General features: G+C 48.7%; 1 protein-coding gene across 1 annotated transcript; it reads left to right on the forward strand.

Annotated features, from left to right (window-relative positions):
* Positions 1–235: 235 nt before the first annotated feature.
* Positions 236–6,671, forward strand: CD70 (CD70 molecule). The gene is made up of 3 exons (XM_033197342.1): positions 236–692; positions 1,778–1,811; positions 6,116–6,671. Exons 1-3 carry the CDS (start codon positions 531–533, stop codon positions 6,502–6,504), a joined length of 585 nt encoding a protein of 194 aa, XP_033053233.1. The 5' UTR covers positions 236–530; the 3' UTR covers positions 6,505–6,671.
* The last annotated feature ends 10,600 nt before the right edge of the window (positions 6,672–17,271 follow it).

Here is a 17,271-nt window from a genome sequence, read left to right on the forward strand (position 1 = left end):
AAAACAAAAAACAAAAAAAAATGCAGGAGATGGGTACACGAATATTTGGGGAGCACCCCCAATTCTTGGATGCTTGCTGTACCCCCAGTGCACAGAACACAGTCTAGTCCCTCACAAATATGCAGTGGAAGTTTGTTGAATAAATGAATGGGCCCCGGAAGAATGAGGTGGAGAGGGAAATAGGAAGATTGGGTGTCTTCTGCCTGAAGATCGGGCGGGGAGGGGTTGGGGACAGGCAACTCTGCGGCTCACCCGAGGCCACTGCCTGGCCCATCCGGCAATCACCTCCACCCACTGTAAGAGCTGCAGACTGGTAGCGGTTGGAGGGAATTTCCCCTCGCCAATCGTTCAAGTCCCTCCCCTCGACCGGCCGGACATCCCCAAAGAGGGGCAGGCTGGTCCCCTGACAAGTTGAGGCAAGTAGACGCCCAGGAGCCCCGGGAGGGGGCTGCAGTTGCCTTCCTTCCTTCTCCGCAGCGCTCTGCGCCCCCCTCGCCCCGCCTGCGCTAGCGGAGGTGATCGCGGCGGCGATGCCGGAGGAGGGTTCCGGCTGCGCGGTGCGGCGCAGGCCCTATGCGTGCGTCCTGCGGGCTGCTTTGGTTCCATTGGTCGCGGGCTTGGCGATCTGCCTCGTGGTCTGCATCCAGCGCCTCTCACGGGCTCAGCAGCAGCTGCCGCTCGAGTCACTTGGGGTGAGTTGAGATAGAAAGTTGGAAAGAAGGCCGGGCGCGGTGGCTCAAGCCTGTAATCCCAGCACTTTGGGAGGCCGAGACGGGCGGATCACGAGGTCAGGAGATCGAGACCATCCTGGCTAACACGGTGAAACCCTGTCTCTACTAAAAATACAAAAAACTAGCCGGGCAAGGTGGCGGGCGCCTGTAGTCCCAGCTACTCGGGAGGCTGAGGCAGGAGAATGGCATGAACCCGGGAGGCGGAGCTTGCAGTGAGCTGAGATCTGGCCACTGCACTCCAGCCTGGGAGACAGAGCCAGACTCCGTCTCAAAAAAAAAAAGAAAAAAGAAAAAAAGAAAGTTGGGAAGAAAACATCCCAACTTATTCCGGCAGAGAATACGGAGAGGGGCGGAGGGACCGTGCACCAGGGCAGAGACTGAGAGGCGCGTGACAGAAAAGACAAAATCAGAATGAGATGGGTACAAAGAGGCCAGAGAGGAAGATCTGGTAGGGCAGAAACAGAGACCAGAACAGGGAGGCGAGGCGGGGACCAGGCTGCGCGGTGTAGGGGCTCCGAGAGAGTCACCCTGCCAGGAGGTACAGGGAGATCCCGGGATGGGAAAGGTAGGCGCACATGGAAATGGAAGATGACTCGGCTCTGGTGTTCCCCGGCAGGCTGACTCAGAGGCTGCTGGGGGCTTCACAAGGCTGGGCGTGGGGGCTCCCTGGGGCCTCCTAGGACGGGATGGCCCCAGCCACTCGCTCCGGGTGGGGGAGGGGTCCCCTTGGGGACCGCGCCGGGCACCTTTGCAGCTGAGAGAGTCCGGTGCGCGCGGTGCACTCGCGCCCAGTGACATACAGGAAAACGATTCGGGAAACTAAGAAGTTCTTTTGAAGGTCTCGACTTTACGCTCCCCGCTGGTTCAGACCTGCTTCCTCTTTAAGAAGTCTTAAAAGTAAATAAAATAAAATGAAGTCACCCGTGCGCGCCGTGGGATGAGAGGTGGAAAGGAGGATGGACAGAGAAAAGAGAGCTCCTGGCACGGGGGACACATAGAACCTCTCTGCTTACGTCCGTGCTCTGTTTTCTGGTCTTTTCTTCCAGTGGGACATAGCTGAGCTGCAGCTGAATCATACAGGTAACTCGGGGGACGTGGAGGGACGGGGAGAAGAGACACAGAGAGAGAAGGAAGGAGAGATAGAAGGACAAGTGGGGAGAGACAGAGAGAGAGACACAGAGAGAGACGGAGGGAGAGAGAGAGGGAGAGACAGGGAAGGAAACAGAGAAGAGGAGACAGAGAGAAGAGAGACGGAGAGGGAGGGAGAGGCCAAGAGAAAGGGAGGGAGAGACAGCGAGAAACAAAGACACAGAGAGAGACAGGGGACAGACGGAGACAGAAGAAGACAGGGAAAGAAATAGAGAAAGAAACAGGGAGAGACACAGGAAGAGAGAGCAAGGGAGAAAGACAGAAGGAGAGAGGGAGAGAGAGAGAAAAAAAAGAGATAGAGGAGACGGAGAGAGAGAGGGAGGGAGAGACAGAGAGGAATAGTGAATGAAAACCAGAGAGGCGGCCCGGTGTGGTTGCTCACGCCTGTAATCCCAGCACTTTGGGAGGCCGAGGGCGGTGGATCACTTGTGCCCAGGAGTTTGAGATCAGCCTGGCCAAAATGGTGAAACATCGTCTCCACTAAAAATACAAAAATTAGCTGGGCACGGTAGCAGGTGCCTGTGATCCCAGCTACTCGGGAGGCTGAGGCAGCATAATCACTTGAACCTGAGAGGCCAAGGTTGCAGTGAGCTGAGATTATGCCGCTGCGCTCCAGCCTAGATCACAGAAGGAGATTCCGTCAAATAAATAAGTAAACAAATAAATAAATGAAAGGAAAGAGAAAGAAAAGAAAGAGAAAGAAAGAAAGAAAGAAAGAGGGAGGGAGAGAGGGAGGGAGGGAAGAGACAGAGAGAGGAAGAAAGGAAGAAAGAAAGATGAAAGAAAGAAGAAAGAAAAAGAAAGAGAAAGAAAGAAAGAGAGGAGAATGGCAGAGAGAGAGAGGAAGAGACAGAGAGGGGGAAGAAGAGAAAGAGGGTGAGGGAGAAAGAGAGATCATGCCCAAGAGAAAGAGGAAAAGGGAGAGAATGAGAGAGATCGAGAGAGAGAGAGCGAGAGAGAGAGACGGGGCAGGTGTGTGTTTCTGGGCATCCGCTACCTTTCTCTCTCTTTCGCTCGCAGTCCTTCACATTCGATCTCCTCCCTTAGAAAAATCAAAGGGATTTTGTTAGTAAACAAAAATGCTCGCAGGAATGGCTACCCTTCCTCCATTCATGCCACAAGCACTAATTATACATCTGCAGTGGGCAGGCCTTGTTCCGGTGCTGCGCACAAAACAGACAGAAATCCCTGCCTGGTGAGCTTCCCTTCTACTATTACTCTACCGAGGAGGAGATGACAAAAGATAAAAATGAACATGTGAGAAACAGAACAATGCCGCATAGAGTAAAACAGGCCAAGAGCAGGTTTTAGAGAAAAATCAGGCAAGGACGTGGGTGGGGAATCTGGGCACGCTAGGGTTGGGGTTCTCATTTAAAGTGGAGTCGTGGCGGTGGGGGGCAGGGGGTCTCTGAGTGGGTGGCATTGGCAAGAAGCCTTAAGGGAGATGAAATGAACCATTCTGCGCTAGGTGAGAATATCTGTCTCCTCCCAGCCTCTCTCGAACACTTCTTCCTCTTCTGTTTTTCCACGGTTCATCCCCAGAGACTAATATCACTGCAGGCTTGTTCCTTCCATTTTGTAATGGAAAGGACCTTTGTTTCTCTCTTCTCCTTGGGTCTCTGACCCCTGATATCTCTCTCTCTCTCTCTCTCTCTCCCCTATATTTTTCCTGTAATTTGGTCTTGAGGCCCCTTTCTGGAGAGTGACTGTAAACTCTAGCCCCGCATCGACGGGGCACCGGGCGTGACCGTGCGTGTTGACAGTATCTTTCACATGACAGTTCTTTCTTCTGGTGGATGATGTTATGCCTAAGTGTCTGACAGGGGACCAGGTGTCCACAGGAAATTTGCAAAGCCTGGTAAACAGTACAGGAAATTTGCAAAGCCTGGTAAACAACCTTGTGGCTCCTGTTTGACCTGTGTTCAGTTCCTTCCTAACAAGACAGCCAGTGTCCAGGAGAGCCTTGAGTGAAAAGGAGAGTGAGGCTCAGGTGTGTCAGTCAGATAACACACGGAGGCAGGAGACGCTGCGAGAAACACGTGAAATACGGCCGAGCACCGTGGCTCACGGCTATGATCCCAGCACTTTGGGAGGCTGAGGCGGGAGGATCGCTTGAGCCCAGGAGTTCGAGACCAGCTTGCAAAACATACATAGCAAGACCACCATCTCTAGAACAAAATTTTGAAAATTAGCTGGTCATGGTGACGCATGCCACTTCCCAATGACTCAGGAGGCTGAGGTGGGAGATAGCTTGAGCCCCAGAGGCTGAGGCCGCAGTGAGCTATGATTGCACCACTGCACTCCAGCCTGGGTGACAGGGTCAGACATCGTCTCTCAAGAAAATAAAGATCCTAGAGAGAGGAGGGCCAACGGGAAGGTGTGGGAGCTCTCTGAGACACTCAACCAGCAGGTGGAGAGCAAGAAAAAGAAAGGGACCTGGGAGCCAAAGCTTTTATTGGGGTTCAGGGTGTTACCCGAGCAGGCTTCCCTTGGGGAATTCTCTGGAGCTGTCTCTCGTGCGCTCTCTCGAGCATCCTCTCTCTCGCTCTCTGGCGTTCTCTCCTGCGCACGCTCCCTCTCACTCTCTCTCAGGCACTCCCGCTCACTCTCTCGTGCACTCTCTCGAGCTCTGTAGGTCTCGTCCTCTCTCTCACACACACACACTCTCTCTCTCTCTCTCTCTCGCTCTCTCTCTCTCTCATGCTGTCTCTCACACTGTCTCCTCTCCTTCTCTCGCTCTCTCGTGCTCTCTCTCTCGCTGTCTCGTGCATGATCCCTCAAGCTCTCTCGTCCTCTCTCTCACACATACTCTCTTGCTCTCTTGTGTTCTCTCGCATTCTCTCATGCACTCTCGAGCTCTCTTGTGCTCTCTCGCTCTCATGCACTCTCTCGAGCTCTGTCTTGCTCTCATGCTCTCTTACTCTCTTTTACTGTCTCTTACTGTCTCTTACTCTCTCTTACTCTCTCTTACTGTCTCTTACTCTCTCGTGCTCTCTCTTACTCTCTCTTACTCTCTCGTGCTCTCTCTTACTCTCTCTTACTGTCTCTTACTGTCTCTTTCTCTTACTGTCTCTTACTGTCTCTTACTCTCTCTTACTGTCTCTTACTCTCTCTTACTCTCTCTTACTCTCTGTCACTCTCATGCTCCCTCTCTCTCATGCACTCTCTCGAGCTCTCTCTGGCTGTCTCTCTCTCATGCCCTCTTGTGCTCTCTTACCCTCTCTGGCTCTCTCATGCTGTCTCTCTCATGCTCTCTCACTCTCTCAAGCTCTCTCGTGCTCTCTCTCACTCTCATGCCCTCTCTCATGCTCTCGCTCTCATGCACTCTCCGAGCTCTGTCTTGCTCCCTCATGCTCTTACTCTTACTCTCTACTACTCTTTCTTGCTCTCTCTTGCTCTCTCGTGCTCTCTGTCACTCTCATGCTCTCTCTCGCTCTCATGCACTCTCTCAAGCTCTCTCTTGCTCTCTCTCTCTCTCTCTCTCATGCTGTCTTACTCTGGCTCTCTCCTGCTCTCTCACTCTCTCTGGCTGTCTCGCGCTCTCTTGCATACTCTCTTGTGCACGCTCTCTCAAGCTTTCTCGTCCTCTCTCTCTCACACACACTCTCTTGCTGTCTCTCTCTCATGCTCTCTCGTGCTCTCTTACTCTCTCTAGCTCTCTCATGCATTCTCTATATATATATCGCACCCTCCCCATCTGTCTCTACCCTTGTCTGTTTCTGTTTTCTCTCTCTCTCTCTCTCCTGGTATCTCTTGGTCCCTCTCTCTACGCCTCTCCCCTTACCCCTCTCTCCTTCCCTTTAGATCTCTAACCTTCTACTCCCCTCCTTTTCTTTTTTCTTTTTTTTTGTGAGACAGGGTTTCTGTCACCCATACTGGAGTGCAGTGGTGTGATCATAGCTCACTGCAGTCTCATCCTCCCAGGTTCAAGCGATCCTCCAGCCTCAGCCTCCCAAGAGTAGCCAGGACCAGAGGCGTACACCACCACACTTGGCTTTTTATTTTTTGTGGAGATGGGGTCTCGCCATGTTGTCCAGGCTGGTCTTGAACTCCTGACCTCAGGTGATCCACCCGCCTTGGCCTCCTAAACTGCTGGGATTTCAGGCATGAGCCACCATGTCCAACCTAACCCTTGATCTCTAACTCTCGATCTCTATATCTGACTTTCTCTATGACCCCTGTGCCTCAGTTTCCCCAAAATTTCATCCTCTCATCCCTCTAACCCTGTGCCCCAGGACCTCAGCAGGACCCCAGGCTATACTGGCAGGGGGGCCCAGCACTGGGCCGCTCCTTCCTCCATGGACCAGAGCTGGACAAGGGGCAGCTGCGTATCCATCGTGACGGCATCTACATGGTCCACATCCAGGTGACGCTGGCCATCTGCTCCTCCACGTCAACCTCCAGACACCACCACCCCACCACCCTGGCCGTGGGAATCTGCTCTCCCGCCTCCCGTAGCATCAGCCTACTGCGTCTCAGCTTCCACCAAGGTTGTACCATTGCCTCCCAGCGCCTGACGCCCCTGGCCCGAGGAGACACACTCTGCACCAACCTTACTGGGACACTTTTGCCTTCCCGAAACACTGATGAGACTTTCTTTGGAGTGCAGTGGGTGCGCCCCTGACCATTGCTTCTGATTAGGGTTTTTTAAATTTTATTTAAGTTCGAGAGAAAATGTTTACACACAGGGGTCACCCGGGGTGGGAGTTGGGGTGGGGTGGCGGGTAGGACAAGGGAGGGCATCAAGTTTTTTCTGTCTTTTCATTTTCCTATTAAAAAATGCAAAAATCAGCCGGGCATGGTGGCATGCATCTGTAATCTCAGCTACTCAGCCGACTGAGGCAGGAGAATCGCTTGAACCCTGGAGGTGGAGGTTGCAGTGAGCCAAGATTGCGCCACTGCACTCCAGCCTGGGCGACAGAGCAAGACTCTGTCTCAGAAAAAAAAAACAAACGGTTCTTGGTTAGGGATGTTTGAAGAATAGAGGAAGCAGTCTGGGCACGGTGCTCACACCTATAATCCCAGCACTTTGGGAGGCTGAGGAAGGCAGATCGTTTGAGCCTCAGGGTTCAAGACCAGCGTGGGTAACATAGTGAGAAAACCATCCCTACAAAAAGTACAAAAATTAACCAGATGTAGTGGTGTGCTAGTCCAAGCTACTCGGGAGGCTGAAATGGGAGGTTGGGTAGTGCCCGGAAGGTCAAAGGCTACAGTGAGCCGTGATCATGCCACTGCACTCCAGCCTGAGCAAAAGAGTAAGATTCCCTGTCAAAAAAAAAAAAAAGTTCGGTTTTCTCCTTGGTGCCTCTATTTGACAAGAGAGGAAACACAGAGATCACTTTGGGTGACTGTCCCTCAAAGCAGACAGTGCAAAATACCTAACAAGTTGGGAGGCCAAGGTGGGTGGATCACTTGAGATCAGGAGTTCCAGACCAGCCTGGCCAACATGGTAAAACTCCGTCTCTACTAAAAATACAAAAATTAGCCATGCATGGTTGAGGGCGCTTGTAATCCCAGCTACTCAGGAGGCTGAGGCAGCAGAATCACTTGAATGTGGGAGGCGGAGGTTGCAGTGAGCCGAGATCGCGCCATTGCACTCCAGCCTGGTGACAGGTGTAGCAAACCACCATGGCACATGTTTACCTATGTAACGGAACTGCACATCCTGCACATGTACTCCAGAACTTTAATAATAATAGTAATAAAAGATCACTTGAGGTCAGGAGTTCAAGACCAGCCTGGCCAACCTGGCGAAACCTCACCTCTACTGAAAATACAGGGTCTTGCTTTGTCACCCAGGCTACAGTGTGGTGGCATGATCGTGTCTCACTGCAGCCTCAAACTCCTGGGCTCAAGTGATCCTCCCACCTCAGCCTCCCAAATAGCTAGGACCGCCAACACAGGCCACCACACCCCGGCTTTTTTTTTTTTTTTTGGTTTTGAGATGAGGTCTCATTACATTGCCCCAGTTGGTCTCAAACTTCAGTCTCCCGAAATGTCCCTCTTCCCGCCTCCGCCTTCCCGAGTGCTGGGATTACAGGCATGAGCCACTGCACTGGACCTCGAATACATTTTGGAACCCAGAATTTTCCAGTATTTAAAGATGGTGTACAGGATTAGACCATCTTTTTTTTATTATTTTATTTTGAGATGGAGTCTCGCTCTGTTGTCCAGGCTGGAGTGCAGTGGTGCAATCTCATCTCACTGCAACCTCCACCCACCCAGGTTCAAGTGATTCTTCTGCCTCAGCCTCTCAAGTCTGGGACTACAGCAATCCGCCACCACGCCTGGCTAATTTTTCTGTTATTAGTAGAGACAGGGTTTCATCATGTTGGCCAGGATGGTCTCGATCTCTTGACCTCGTGATCCACCTGCCTCGGCCTCCCCAAGTGCTGGGATTATAGGCGTGAACTACTGCACCCGGCGTTTATACCATCTTTTATGCATCACTTCAGCGAGGTTGGGACAGCATTTTGTAATCAAACACCATACCTATTTTTTTTTACAATGAGAAGTGTTAACATTCACATTAAGTGGGATAAAAATCAAGACTACAGGCCAGGCGCAGTGGTTCATGCCTGTAGTCCCAGCACTTTGGGAGGCCGAGGTGGGCGGATCACCTGAGGTCAGGAGTTCGAGACCAGCCTGGTCAACATGGGAAAACCCTGTCTCTACTAAAAATACAAAACTCAGCCGGACACAGTGGCCGGCACCTGTAACCCCAGCTACTCGGGAGGCTGAGGCAGGAGGATCACTTAAACCCAGGAGGTGGAGGTTGCAGTGAGCCAAGATCGTGACATTGCACTCCAGCCCGGGTGACAAGAGCGAAACTCCATCTCAAAAAAAAAAAAAAAAATCAAGACTACAATTACCAGCCTGGCTAACATGGTGAAACCTCATCTCTACTAAACATATAAAAATTAGCTGGGTGTGGTGATGGACACCTGTAATCCCTGCTACTAGGGAGGCTGAGACAGGAGAATCTCTGGAACCCACGAGGTGGAGGTTGCAGTGAGCTGAGATAGTGCCACTGCACTCCAGCCTGGGTAACAGAGTGAGACTCTGTCTTAAAAAAAAAAAAAAAAAGACTACAATTAACAAAAAGTTAGTTCAGGTCAGAGATTGCCGCCAAACAATTTACCAAAACGACTTGATTTCCAGGGCTTTTTGGATTTTGGAATTGGGGACTCAAAGTAAAGTCAAATGCTCCTGACGGCATTTAATATGGACTGCACACCGTTTTAACACATTAACTCAGCTCGTGTTCATGCAAGACTTACAAACCTGGGGGAATCGTCATCATCCCATTTCACAGATGAGAAAAACAGAGGCACAAAACGTTAAGTCATCTGCCCAAAGTTACTGGTTTTGTAACTGCTGGGCCCTCTGTATATTTAACAATTAAGGAAAATAGTGGCAGAAAACCTGAGTCACAAGCCCAAGGCAATTCATCTACACAGTAGTGGACTCAGGATTCCAACCCAGATAATCCCGCGTCTTGCATCCTTGCTCTCACCTCTAGAAGGGAAGTGAGAGGGGCGGTGTGGGGTGTCCCCAGCTGAGGGGGAGGGGAAGTGAGACCCACACACCGCCCTCCCCCACAAATCCAGCCCTGCAGCCCCTCTCCATCCTTACTTGGACTCAGGACCATGCATCTGGAAAAGCCACAGACACTCGACGCCAGCTTGTGAAAGTAACCGGGAGGGAGGCTGTACCCTGCAAAGCCACAGGGAAGGGGCTGCCCAAGACCATGAGAACCCACCACTTACATCAGCGTGACCTGGATGTGAGACACGGAGTCAGAGGAGATTATCTGGCAGCTTTAAGATTTGACTGCCTGACTATTCACAATAGCCAAGACTTGGAACCAACCCAAATGTCCATCGATGACAGACTGGATTAAGAAAATGTGGCACATATACACCGTGGAATACTACGCAGCCATAAAAAAGGTGAGTTCATGTCCTTTGTCGGGTCATGGATGAAGCTGGAAACCATCATTCTGAGCAAACTATCTCAAGGACAGAAAACCTAACACTGCATGTTCTCACTCATAGGTGGGAATTGAACAATGAGAATACTGGGACACAGGGTGGGGAACATCACACACCAGGGCCTGTAGTGGAGTGTGGAGTTGGGGGAGGGGGGAGGGATAGCATCAGGAGAAACACCTAATGTAAATGACGAGTTAATGGGTGCGGTAAACCAACACAGCACAAGTATACGTATGTAACAAAACTGCACGTTGTGCACATGTACCCTAGAACTTACAGTATAATTTTAAAAAAAGATTTGACCGCCTGGCCAGGCATAGTGGCTCACGCTTGTAATCCTAACACTTTGGGAGGCCAAGGCGGGCAGATTGCCTGAGCTCAAGAGTTCAAGACCAGCCTGGGCAATATGGTGAAACCCTGTTTCTACTAAAATACAAAAAAAAAAATTAGCCAGGCATGGCGGCATGCACCTGTAGTCCCCATGGCTGATGCAAGAGAATTGCTTTAACCCAGGAGGCAGAGGTTGCAGTGAGCCAAGATCGAGTCACTGTACTCCAGCCTGGGTGACAGAGAGACACTCTATCTCTAAAAAAAAAAAAAAAAATTTGACTGCCCCACTGGATTTTGGAATTGCAGGGGGTCTTCAGCCCCTTCGTTTTGGCCAATTTCTCCCATTTGGAATGGGTATATCCAATGCCTGTACCCCACTGTATATAGGAAGTAACTAACTTGCTTTTGATTTAAAGATCCACAGACAGAAAGGACTTGCCTTGTCTCAGATGAGATTTTGGACTGTGGACTTTTGAGTTAATGCTGAAATGAGTTAAGACTTTGGGGGATGGTTGGGAAGGCATGATTAGTTTGAAGACATTATGCTCAATGAAATAAGTCAGTCAAAAAGGAAAAATATGTATTGTATAAACTAGCTTACAGTAATCTACCAACAGGAGTAAAACTGTTCACAGGAATATAAAATAGAATTTTTTAGACGTGCAGTCTTTGAGGATTTCTTTGTGTTTCTACCAATCAAGAATTTTCCTTCAGGTGCTTCACAGTCATTTGAATCAGTTCTATTTTCTTTTTTCTTTGTTTGTTTGTTTTGATTTTTTGTTTGTTTGTTTGTTTGTTTTTTGAGATGGAGTTTCGCCGGGCGCGGTGGCTCAAGCCTGTAATCCCAGCACTTGGGAGGCCGAGACGGGCGGATCACAAGGTCAGGAGATCGAGACCATCCTGGCTAACATGGTGAAACCCCGTCTCTACTAAAAAATACAAAAAAAAAAAAAAACTAGCTGGGCGAGGTGGTGGGCGCCTGTAGTCCCAGCTACTCGGGAGGCTGAGGCAGGAGAATGGCATAAACCCGGGAGGCGGAGCTTGCAGTGAGCTGAGATCCGGCCACTGCACTCCAGCCTGGGCGACAGAGCGAGACTCCGTCTCAAAAAAAAAAAGAGATGGAGTTTCACTCTTGTCACCCAGGCTGGAATGCAGTGGTACGGTCTCAGCTCACTGCAACCACCACCTCCTGGGTTCAAGTGATTCTCCTGGCTTAGCCTCTCGAGTAGCTGGGATGACAGGTGCCCACCACCATACCGCCTGTAATCCCAGCTACTTGGGAGGCTGAGGCAGGAGAATCACTTGAACCTGGGAAGCGGAGGTTGCAGTGAGCCAAGATCAAGCCTTTGCACTCCAGCTTGGGCAACAGAGCGAGACTCCATTTCCAAAAAAAAAAAAAAAAGAAAAAGAAATTCAAAGTCCATTAACAGGAAGGCTGAGACAGGAGGCTTGAACCCAGGAGTCTGCAGTGAGCTATGTTCATGCTGCACTCCAGCTAGGGTGACAAACGAATACAAAGAAAGAAAAGAGAGAAAGAGAGAGAGAGAAGGAGGGAGGGAGGGACAAAGGAAGGAAGGAAGGAAGGAAGGAAGGAAGGAAGGAAGATTATTTGATGTTATATGATTTTTCACCTCAATTTTTGAAAAAAGAGTGTATACACAGGGTTTTATAGAAAATAAAATGCAAGGCCAGTCACAGTGTCTCACACCTGTAATCCCAGCATTTTGGGAGGCCGAAGCAGGTGAATCACCTGAGGTCAGGAGTTCAAGACCAGCCTGGCCAACATGATGAAACGCCGTCTCTACTAAAAATACAAAAAAATTAGCCAGGCGTGGTGGCAGGCACCTGTGGTCCCAGCTACGCAGGAGGCTGAGGAAGGAGAATCGCTTGAACCTGGGAGACAGAGGTTGCAGTGAGCCAAGATCATGCCACTCCACTCCAGCTTAGAAACAGAGCGAAACTCCATCTCCAAAAAAAAAAAAGAAAGAAAGAAAAAAGAAAATTCAAAGTCCGTTAACAGTTAATCACCATCCTGTCCACTTCATCAAAAGGAAATTCAATGTCCGTTAACAAGACCAGGTGCGGTGACTCATGCTTGTTCCCGGCACTTTGGGAGGCCGAGATGGGTGATTCACCTGTCCCAGCTGAGGGAGGGGAAGGATCACCCACCTCCGCTTGGTCAGAAGGGCAATAAGGGAAAGACCAACGGGGCTTATGTGGCAAAACCCTCTCTCTCCTAAAATACACAAAAAAATTAGCCAGGCATGATGGCAGGCGCCTGTAGTCCCTGCTACTCGGGAGACTGAGGCAGGAGAATCACTTGAACCCAGGAGGCAGAGGTCGCAGTGAGCTGAGATTGCAACAAGTTCAGCTTTTTTTTTTTTTTTTCTTTGTATGTTTAGTAAAGACTGGGTTTCACCATGTTGGCCAGGCTGGTCTCGAACTCCCGACCTCAGGTGACCTACCCACCTCGGCCTCTCAAAGTGCCGGGATTACAGACATGAGCCGATGCGCCCAGTCTCATCTTTTAAAATTTAGCATTAAACTTGGACACCCAGATTAACAGGATAAAGACCAGAGATGTCCACCGTCATAAATTTAGCCTGCACAAAGGAGGAACTGGTGTTTTGATGAATCTACCTAACTCACCAATTAACTGATCACACTTTGTATGTGATCTTTTTTAAGGGTGACGGTAAATGCTTCATGAGTATGTTGTGCTGAGATAGAAAAACTGTATCTCTTTAAAATTCTCAGAACATTGATTTAAATATCATGCTAGCGTGGGTATGCACAATGCACATGCAAATTTCCAGCAAACTTTACCAGCCCTAAGACTCAAGTGAGACTATTTGAACACAGAGCCCACATTTTCCAATTTGGGGCAAACCCACTTCTTAATACTATGCAAGTCTCCAGAGAACCCACACATTTGTGCCCCAATATCTGCTCATTTCCTCCCACCCCTATTCCCTGGTAACCACAGTTCTGCTCTCTGTCTCTAAGAGTTTGGCTTTTTTTTTTTTTTAAGATTCCCCATATTGACAGAACAGGATTATCACTATCTTGGACAAGTGCTACCATTTTAAGTTTCATCTTGATCGGGGCTTGGTGTGGTGGCTCACGCCTGTAATCCAAGCACTTTGGGAGGCCGAGGCAGGCAGATCACGAGGTCAGGAGTTTGAGACCATCCTGGCTAACATGGTGAAACCCCGTCTCTACTAAAAATACAAAAAAAATTAGCCAGGCATGGTGGCAGACACCTGTAGTCCCAGCTACTCGGGAGACTGAGGCAGAAGAATGGCATGAACCTGGGAGGCGGAGCTTGCAGTGAGCCGAGATTGCGCCACTGCACTCCAACCTGGGTGACAGAGCGAGACTCCATCTCAAATACAAAAAAAACTTTCATCTTGATCAAAAACTGCCTAAATCCAAATGGCATCAGCCTAATGGCTAAGGTCACCATGACCATAAACCACAAATAACATCCTCAACCACAGACATGTCAGCCCTAAGATAACCTCCTTTCTGGGTGGGAAGATGTCAGCCCCAAGATAACCTCCTTTCTGCCCAGAGACATTCCAACCCCCCTACAAACCTCTCCCCCACACAGAAACATTTCAAGCTTGTGATAAGCCCCCTCACTCTAAAACCAATATATACTGTTAGTCTGTAAGAAAGAGCGCTCCTGACTGAAATTGGCTAGAAGCCCCTCTCAGGTTTATTCTCCAAAATAAACCCGTCTTTGACTGTTGAGCCACTTTTTGTGTTTCTTTCCTCTTTCTTTAACTCTTACACGTATAAGTGAGATCATGCAGTACTTGTCTTTCTGTGTCTGGCTTATTTCACTGAGCTCAATGTCATCCAGGTTCATCCATATTGTCCCAAATGTCAGGATTTTCTTCTCTTGTAAGATGCAATAATGTTCCAATGTGTTCCTCTCTAGACCATACTTTATCTATTCATTCATTATTGGACACTTAGGTTGTTTTCATATCTTGGCTATTATAAATAATGCTGCAATGACACTATTCGCAATAGCAAAGACTTGGAACCAACCCAAATGTCCATCAATGACAGACTGGATAAAGAAAATGTGGCACATATACACCATGGAATACTATGCAGTCATTAAAAAAGAATTCATGTCCTTTGTAGGGACATGGATGAAGCTGGAAGCGAAGCCATCATTCTCAGCAAACTAACACAGGAACAGAAAACCAAACACTACATATTCTCACTCATAAGAGGGGGCTGAACAATGAGAATACATGGACACAGGGAGAGGAACATCACACACCAGGGCCTGTCAGGGGATTGGGGGCAAGGGGAGGGAGAACAAATACCTAATGCCATGTGGGGCTTAAAACCTAGATGACAGGTTGATAGGTGCAGCAAACCACCATGGCACATGTATACTTATGGAACAAACCTGCATGTTCTACACATGTATCCCAGAACTTAAAGTAAAATAAAAATAATAATAATAATGCTGCAATGTTCATGCAGATATTACTATGTTCTGACTTCTCAATGTCAGAAGTGCGGCCTTTGAGGAACTGAAACCTGTGTAGCTGAAAGCTATTAAAGAGCAGATTCTCCTGCTCCAAATACTGCATTCTGGAAGAGGGAACTCAGGTCTTCCGGTTTTAGTGAAACCGTTCTCTGACGTCTTTCTCACATACCCTGGTTTCCCCATGGGGGCCACACAAGACCCAGGGCATTCTGGAAGAGGGTACTAGGGTCTTAAGGTCTTAGCGAAGCTGTTCTCTGGTGTCTGTCTTATACGCCCTGATTCCCCGATGGGACCACACAAGACCCAGAGAAGGCAAACATTTCCACTGGCAGATTTGTTGCAGATTCTTCTCTCCTCCAACCCCAAGATCATACTGTACTTGCAAGATCGTTTCCTCCCTGAGAATTGGCTTAACACTTTGTCATTATTCAAATAGGCTGAGACGGATGTGCCTCATCTGCTCAGGAGGCAAGCCCAGACAAGCCCAGACAAGACCAAGCTTTCTTTACATTCAGAGACTATCTGGACTCTCAGATTCATATGCAAGTCAAAAACCACCTACCCAGCACCCATATACACACACACACACACACGAGCACAGCCTCCTCCTCATGTGCACACACCCAGGCCTTGGTAAAGTGTGCACACTTAGTCTTTTATGTGCACAGACCATTACTCTGTCAAATAAAAAACAAATCCGAATTTAGCAGGAGAAACTTTATTCAAAAAGACGATTACAAGGAAGGTAGAATAGGACTATCCTGTCACACACATCCATGCGAAGAGAGTCCACCAACAGACTTTGTGTGAGTAACAAGGCTGTTTATTTCACTTGGGTGCAAGTGGGCTGAGTCTGAAAAGAGAGTCAGCAAAGGGAGATGGGGTGGGGCAGTTTTATAGGATTTGGGTAGGTAGTGGAAAGTTATAGTTAAAGGTGGTTATCTCTTGCGGGCAGGGGCGGGGGTCACAAGGTGCTCAGTGAGGAGATCATGAGACTCATTGTTCAGGAGAAGGAATGTCACAAGGTTGATTGTTTAGTTGGGGTGGGGCAGGAACAAATCACAATGGTAGAATGTCCTCTTTTGTGGTTCTTCAGTTGCTCCAGGCCATCTGGATGCAGGTCACAGGGGTTATGATGGCTTAGCTTGGGCTCAGAGGCCTGACATTCCTGTCTTCTTATATTAATAAGAAAAACAAAACAAAATAGTGGTGAAGTGTTGGGGCAGTGAAAATTTTAGGGTGGATGGTATGGAAAGATAATGGGTGATGTTTCTCAGGGCTGCTGTGAGTGGGATTAGGGGTGAGGTGGGAACTTAGAGTGGGAGAGATTAAATTGAAGAAAGATTTTGGGGTAAGGGGTGATTGTGGGGTTATTGGAAGGAGCATCTGTCATATAGAATGATTGGTGGCCTGGATGTGGTTTTGTAGGAACTGAGAAACTAAACAGAAGATACAATGTCCAAATAAGAGAAGGAAACAAACAGGTATTAAAGGACTAAGAATTGGGAGGACCCAGGATATCCAACCAGAGAATGTCCAAGGTGGTTCAGCATAATGATTTGCTTGGTTGGTGAGTTTTTGGGCTCTATCCTTGAGTGCTTTTATGTTGTCATATACCAGGCCAGATTGATTTAGGTAAAAACAACACTCTTCATTTAAAAATATACAGAGTCCTCCTTTTTCAGCAGTGAGTAAGTCGAGGCCTATTCCTGTCTTCTTATATTAATAATAAGAAAAACAAAACAGTAGTGGAGTGTTGGTGTCATGAGGGGAAGTTGTTCAGTCCCGTTTGCAAACTGATTTTTGGGGATAAGGAAAACTAGTGTACATGTGCCTGTCCAATTAACAGGTAGACACAGGTAGGTGGAGGAGCCACAGAAGAAGAAGAGGCCTTGTGTAAGGCAAAACTGGAAATGTAAAGTGAAAAGATGAGAGGATGTACTAAAAGAGGTATCTTCCTGTGGCTGGGAATCTGGAGTAGGCAAGAGAAGATTACCAGCCTGGAGAATTTCCTGTCTAGCCTGCTGGAGGACTGGAAGATAGTCACCCAGAAGGCTTGTGTCTGGGACAAGCTTGAGGCCAAGCAAGAAAGTGTGTCCGTATAAAAGTTCAAATGAACTGTACCCTGTGGTCTCTCGAGGACAGGTCCTAATTCTGGGGAGGGCAAATGGTAGAAGTACTGTCCAGTCATTTTTAAGTTGGAGGCTGAGCTTGGTGAGGTGTGTTTTTAAAAGATCATTCATCCGTTCTACCTTTCCTGAAGATTGAGCATAGTTTGGGATACGAAGTTTCCACTGAATACCAAGAGCCTGAGAAACTGCTTGGGTGATTTGACTAATAAAGGCCGGACCATTGTCAGATTGAATAGAAGTAGAGAGGCCAAATCAGGGAATTATATCTGTTAGAAGGGAAGAGATGACTGCAGTAGCCTTTTCGGAGCTAGTGGGAAAAGCCTCGACCCATCTGGTGAAGGTATCAACCGAAACCAAGAGATATTTAAATTTGGCCAGGCGCGGTGGCTCAAGTCTGTAATCCCAGCACTTTGGGAGGC

The sequence above is a fragment of the Trachypithecus francoisi genome, unplaced genomic scaffold (assembly GCF_009764315.1).
Source record: "Trachypithecus francoisi isolate TF-2019V2 unplaced genomic scaffold, Tfra_2.0 Lachesis_group5, whole genome shotgun sequence".
In the NCBI taxonomy this organism is placed as follows: Eukaryota; Metazoa; Chordata; class Mammalia; order Primates; family Cercopithecidae; genus Trachypithecus; species Trachypithecus francoisi.